Source organism: Folsomia candida, unplaced genomic scaffold, assembly GCF_002217175.1.
Source record: "Folsomia candida strain VU population unplaced genomic scaffold, ASM221717v1 Fcan01_Sc049, whole genome shotgun sequence".
NCBI lineage: Eukaryota > Metazoa > Arthropoda > Collembola > Entomobryomorpha > Isotomidae > Folsomia > Folsomia candida.
Genome location: NW_019091241.1, coordinates 365,926 through 371,925, shown reverse-complemented (window position 1 = coordinate 371,925; position 6,000 = coordinate 365,926). Strand labels below are relative to the sequence as shown.

The following is a 6,000-nucleotide window of genomic DNA, read 5'->3' as shown; positions in this document are numbered from 1 at the left end:
GCACATTTTAAACTATATGCATAATATTGGACTAGACACAAATGTACGATTTAATAAGCAGCTAAAAATTTAAAAATAATTATAACTCCAAAAGCTTATCCAAAGTTTACAAAGATTACGAAGAAAAATCAAATCACAAATGTGTGGCAAATTTCTACATAGATATTTAAAAGTTAACGATTTTAACTGAAATTGTAAAATGATTTTATGAAGTAGTTTTGGACACTTTAATGGATTACAAATATGGGTGAAACATTTGAATATTTTAGTGTCCAAATTAATACGTTCATAACGTTTTTAATTGTTTGACATAAAATCCATATAGTTAGCAAACATGAGAAAACGCTTAATTTTCGTGGCAATATTGACCCATTACAAATTAATGGACGTTATATAAAAGATATTACACAGGACGGGACAAATTCGACCGTCTTTTCCTTACTTTGCATAAATACATATTCGCAAGAAACTGCAACTTAATGCAGTCTCGCTGCTAAGTTCGTAGTGAGACTGCATTAACGTGGCCCATCAGACGAGGAAAATGTTACGCTGTTTTATTGTTACATGAGAACTTCTAGTAAATAAATATGTACAACAATATTTGAGATGGTGATGATGATGACACGCGTAATTAGGTAGGAGAGGACAATGGGCTTTTTTATTGGGCAGGAAAAACCAAGACAATTATTACCACCGCAGTGTCATTTTAGACACGGTTGGCCACTGTTTTAGCTGCAATATTAACTACGAGTAGGTATGTGGCAAATTTCTGTTTTTTGTTTGTGGAAATATGCATTACTCAAGGTTTTGGTTTGGACGAGGGATTAATTGCGTCATGTTTAGTACGTATTTCTAATCCTGGAGTGGAACTTCTATAAGAGTTGTACATTTTTACATATTGGAGAAAATTGTTTGGCAAGAATTAATTTATTAATGAAATATCAACCAATCTTCTTCTATCTTGTTCGCACTTATTACATAATTTAGTCTTAAAATCTGTGAAACGATGTTAAACTCTAGCAGAAATGTAAAATTACTGTTTTTGACTTGTGTCCTGTGGAGTGTGACGAGTTGGACGTCAGGTAATGCTGTATATTCAAGATTAATTATTGAATTATTGTATTGTGATTGAGGATAGTCTGTAAAAGTTGAGAATATTTTTCACTATAATAGCTAACGATTATAATTGATTTGGATTTGGAATTATTTATTGGCAGTTGGCTGGCATATTTAATAATAATAATAATAATCAGACGCTTATTTAGATTATAAAATCTAATGATATACATTATACAGAGAAAAATGCATGCAAATAAAGCCAGACCAAACAAATTCTGATTAATGAATATAAGATACAAAATCCAACAAATATCTAATCTGACAGACTTGTGAATTTAATTAAGTTAATTCATTTTTGAAAACATGTAAACTCTGGTAAAGCCAAAATTTTACCCGTTACCCTTACCCTCATAGTTTTTGCCGAGTTTGATGAAGAGATTAGGTTAACAATTAATGATTTTCATGAGAGACCATGCATAAAGCATGCGAGCAATTTTAGGACTGCATTGCGCCTTATTTCAAAATTTGTAAATTTGAAACTTGTTTGCAAATTAAATCACTCTTATTTTAGAAATTTGTGCAAACAAGATAATTATTTGGTGATAAATCCTTCAACACGCCAGTGTTCAGTAAATAAATGTTCTTGAACTGAAGTTTGCTATTTTTAGATTTACGGTTTTTGTAAAGTTGCAAAGTTTGGCGCGATTTGGCTCGACGATTTAACATTTTGCATTTACAGGACTTCAATGTTACTCTTGCCTGTACGAGAGAATCGTCCGTTTGGGGAATGAAAGTGGGAGTGGTTCCGTATTCAAAGGGGACGCCAATTGCAGAAAATTCATTCCCGGCGAAGATCCCAAGATTTCGCTCAAATCATGTAACAATGAAACCGAAGCGATCAATTATGGTGAGTAATGTAAATTCATACACATTCATTGTGCATAACTTATTGTATATTATGTTATTAAGACACCAGAAATTACACCCGTACATATTACGAAATTTTACTTTATACTACGCTAGTTGTGTTTCTCATTTGCTTGTTGGACGTTGTCCTGTCTTTACCACAAAACACGAGTGGTGTTTATTGAGCACGTGAAATAGCTGTCGTTTTTTACTCGTCTTAACATGACAGATATTTCTCATGCAACCTTATGTTGCAGTATTCTAATCATGCAGCGTATCAGCCGTTCTCCTCAGGTTCAGGTTAGCCTTCATCTCACCATTATTTGTATTATGTATGCCCTATAATTAGCACATAATGCAGATTAAACATAAAGGTATGTCAAACTTTGAAAGATTGTGAAACTAGCCAATTATATTTCCAGCGTAAAATACATAGTACTTGAATCATAAAGAGTTTGAGTATTATAACTTGTTACTAAAATATTTAAATTAATATTGGTACATAATTAGATGTGCGTCCTTGATTGATTTTTAAATTGATATTGTGTACCGAATTGTGTACCGAAATTGTTACATCTTTGTCAATTTTGTCCGTCTAAGTTACGCTAGGGTACAATGTTCATCTCTAAATACATGCCCAAGATATGTAAGAATGCATTTTTAACAGAAAATATACCTGCACATACTTTCAGCCTGATAATTTCTGGGTTAAATTTTGCCTATCACGCCAGAATTTTTTCTTAACCAGTCTTAACCATTTTTTCGTGTGCATGTGAAATCATCTCATCCTAAACTACGGTAACAAAATACAATTTCAATATTCCGTCTATCAATTCTGTAACATTTTTAAAAACTTGAGTGCTCGAATTAACTGTCAACTGTGGAAAATTCGAAGTTACAAATGTTTCAAACCCATTTTCAGCGGAGACGGAAGAACTAAAAACCCTCCAAGCAACGTTATATGAGCCAGATCCTCTCATTTTCCGCATGGCTTGCATAACAATGAGTGTGGCCAAAGTGACGCCACAATCTGAAATCGATGTCGTTTTCCGAGGCTGTTACGCGAAAAGAGTGATCGTCAAGCTGTCGTATGATGACGTGGAGCTGGAGGAGGAGGGTATGACCACAACGACCACACCCCGTCCACCCCTACCCCCAGTGCATTGCGCCGTCCCCCAGAAGTCGGTGTGGGAGCTGGTGAGAAGTGGTGGACTCGATAATTCCCCAATTAATGAAAATTCACCCACGTTAAAAGCCTGCGTTTGCGATACGGGCGACGGATGCAACTTGGCGCCAAGGTTTGGGGGACAGCAAATTGTAATTTTTACTGCTTTGGTAACCACTAGTGTTTTTAGATATTTGCATACGAGCTATGTACACTGATCGTGCTCTACTTTCAGTTAAAATTGTTAAATTACAAAAGTTACGCTAGATTTTTAGCTAAAAATAAAATAAAAACCACTCCGATATTTGCATTTAGCAGCCTCAAAGAGTTTTAGCACAAAAACTAACATGATATGTAAAGGCTTGTGGCACATACCATTTTAATATTGATGAAAAGAGTACTTCCCCAAATTGTAAACCATTAATTTTAACTCTGCGTCCGCATTAGTTTCGGGGATTGTTTATTATTCACATCGTCAGCATGCAATCTATCTGCACAATTATTAGCTTAAAGAATTTATTAAAAAAATATATGCAACCTTAAACCTGTTCAAAATTATTTATGAAACATTCAGAACTTACAAATATTTTTTGACTTATTTCGATAAGTATTGCAACTTGAATTTCGAGTAAAAACAACCGCTTTAAAGTACTTAAATATTTAGACTTTAAGTGACATTTGCGTAATTATTGATGTCAACGTGAACCCGTGTCTGACCTTGTTTGTTACTTATTGTTAGCTCGCACTTTCAGCACTCCCATGTTTTGCGGGTGAGATGGTTAAGTGATGAGGTTAAATTTTAATCCGACACGACATTCGGTGTTTTGTGGAAGTAGAAACATGCAAATCTATTTATTTAGCGGGCCCATTAAAGCCAGCCTTTGTTCTTCCCTGGTTGTAATTTGGTTTGTAGAGTGGCCTGCTTAAAACAAATACCGCCGGGCATTTGGATCTTCAATTTACAATGAAATGTGTAGATGACGAAATTTGGCCGCACATGCTAATCTAAGCTTTCACCATAATGGAGAAATCCACAATAAATGTCCATCAAGCGGAATTTTTGTTACTTAACCATGAAAATAGTTTCTTTGCATGGAATTGCGGAATCATTGAGAAATGGGGGCACGTGTAATACATTGTTTCCACGAAAAGCCTAACAATGATGGAGAAAACAATGCCAATTCCAGAGTTGGGGAAAATCTGGATTGTTGATTCGGATCTCTAACTAATCTCTAATTCTTTATCTGATGAAATCACAAATCTGAAACTATTCTTTAATCTACAATTCAATCCTTGTAAAACTAACCAACCAACATTTTGAAAAAAGATTATAAAAGCTTAATATTGTTATATTTTTAATGTGCAAAATTAGTAAGTACATTTAGTTAATCTGCACAGGTATGTCACGCCATTCTGGATGACATTATTTTCATGTACTTCGTCAGGCATGGTTCGGTGAAGTTATATTTTTAGACATAATTTTTCTTAGGTTGATGATGATGGAAGACCGGAAATGGTCCAAATTTTACCCAATTCTTCATCCTCGTTATGAATTTCGTGGTCTGTCTACGCACGATTTGATTCCTTCATTGATATCACGGCAGAAATTGGTGGCCTTTGTGTTGATCAAGAGAAAGTGGATTCGTTCACTCGCTTGATTTGATCCGCGTCCTCGACTTTCACTTTGGTTCCGGGTGAGTCACGGACCGTGCAATGGACTGACCATCAAACGAAGAGGGAGAAACTAATGGCCAGTCCACCAACAAAAACGGGACAGTGAATCAGTCGTCGTGAATCAAGAGAAGAGCTCAATTCCACTAAAAGTTGATGATGCTCTCCTTCCTTCTTATTTATCGATACTTTTGTTAATACAGAAGGAAATGAATTATGACCATGTTCATTTCTGACGGGAATGTCTTCATTTTAGGAGGGGAAAAGATAAAAGCGAGAAGCATTTTCCACTCTGAATTTTTGAAAGTTTCCGAGGTTCTGATAAGATTAGAAGGTGTAATATACATACATGCATTTGGAGTGGAGTGGTCAAAATCAGGATTTACTTTTCCATTAATAACTGTATTTGGTGTAAATAAGGTGAAAGGTGAAAGCAATTTATAACACGGTGGTTATTCTGATCACTAAAAATTTTCCTAACTCTCCTATTGAAAATTTTTTATGAACCACTTATTGAAAAAAATATTTATTATAGCCACAAATACAATTTAAATTTGTTTATGAAATAGTTCAACCGGTTTAAATGATTTGCATTAAAATGTATTTCGAGAGACGCCATTGAACTGGGCGAAGTTGATAAAACCTACAAATTGAATTTGCATCGGAAATCTCTATAAATTTCGTAACATTAGAAGGTTTGCATATTTTAAACATTTGGTATGACTTATGTGTCATGAAGTTAAATAATCCTGGAAAAGCTGACATGAATATTACTTACATTTTAACAAGTTGACCTTCCAATGTTAGGTAATCTAATCGTTTATTACCGGTTAAAGTTGAACATAGCACTAACGTAGAGATTGATCTATCTACGTATCTAACCAAGTTATTAGAAAATAATTTTTTTATGGCAGGAAAATCCATCAAAATCAAATTAATTGAAAATTGCATTACGAAACGAGAAATGTTGCGAAATTCTATAAATAAACGTAACTCGATTGAATTTGTGGCGACTTGAGGTCACGTATTCCGCAAAGAAAACGAGATTATACAATGCCATGAAAGGAGGGAAGGGGAATCCGATGAAGATGAAGAGACTGGGTTTACGTCATTACGAAGAGAAGAAAGTCTTCAGCCGTTGCAGTAGTGAAATAATGCGAGAAACACGTTTTCAGATAAACTCATCCCGTCTCACAATA

General features: G+C 34.7%; 1 protein-coding gene across 1 annotated transcript; it reads left to right on the top strand.

Moving 5' to 3' along the window:
• Positions 1-714: 714 nt before the first annotated feature.
• LOC110862150 lies at positions 715-3,688 on the top strand. The gene is made up of 3 exons (XM_022111322.2): positions 715-1,082; positions 1,799-1,966; positions 2,888-3,688. The coding sequence occupies exons 1-3, from the start codon at positions 1,007-1,009 to the stop codon at positions 3,346-3,348; spliced, it is 705 nt and encodes a 234-aa protein (XP_021967014.1). The 5' UTR covers positions 715-1,006; the 3' UTR covers positions 3,349-3,688.
• The last annotated feature ends 2,312 nt before the right edge of the window (positions 3,689-6,000 follow it).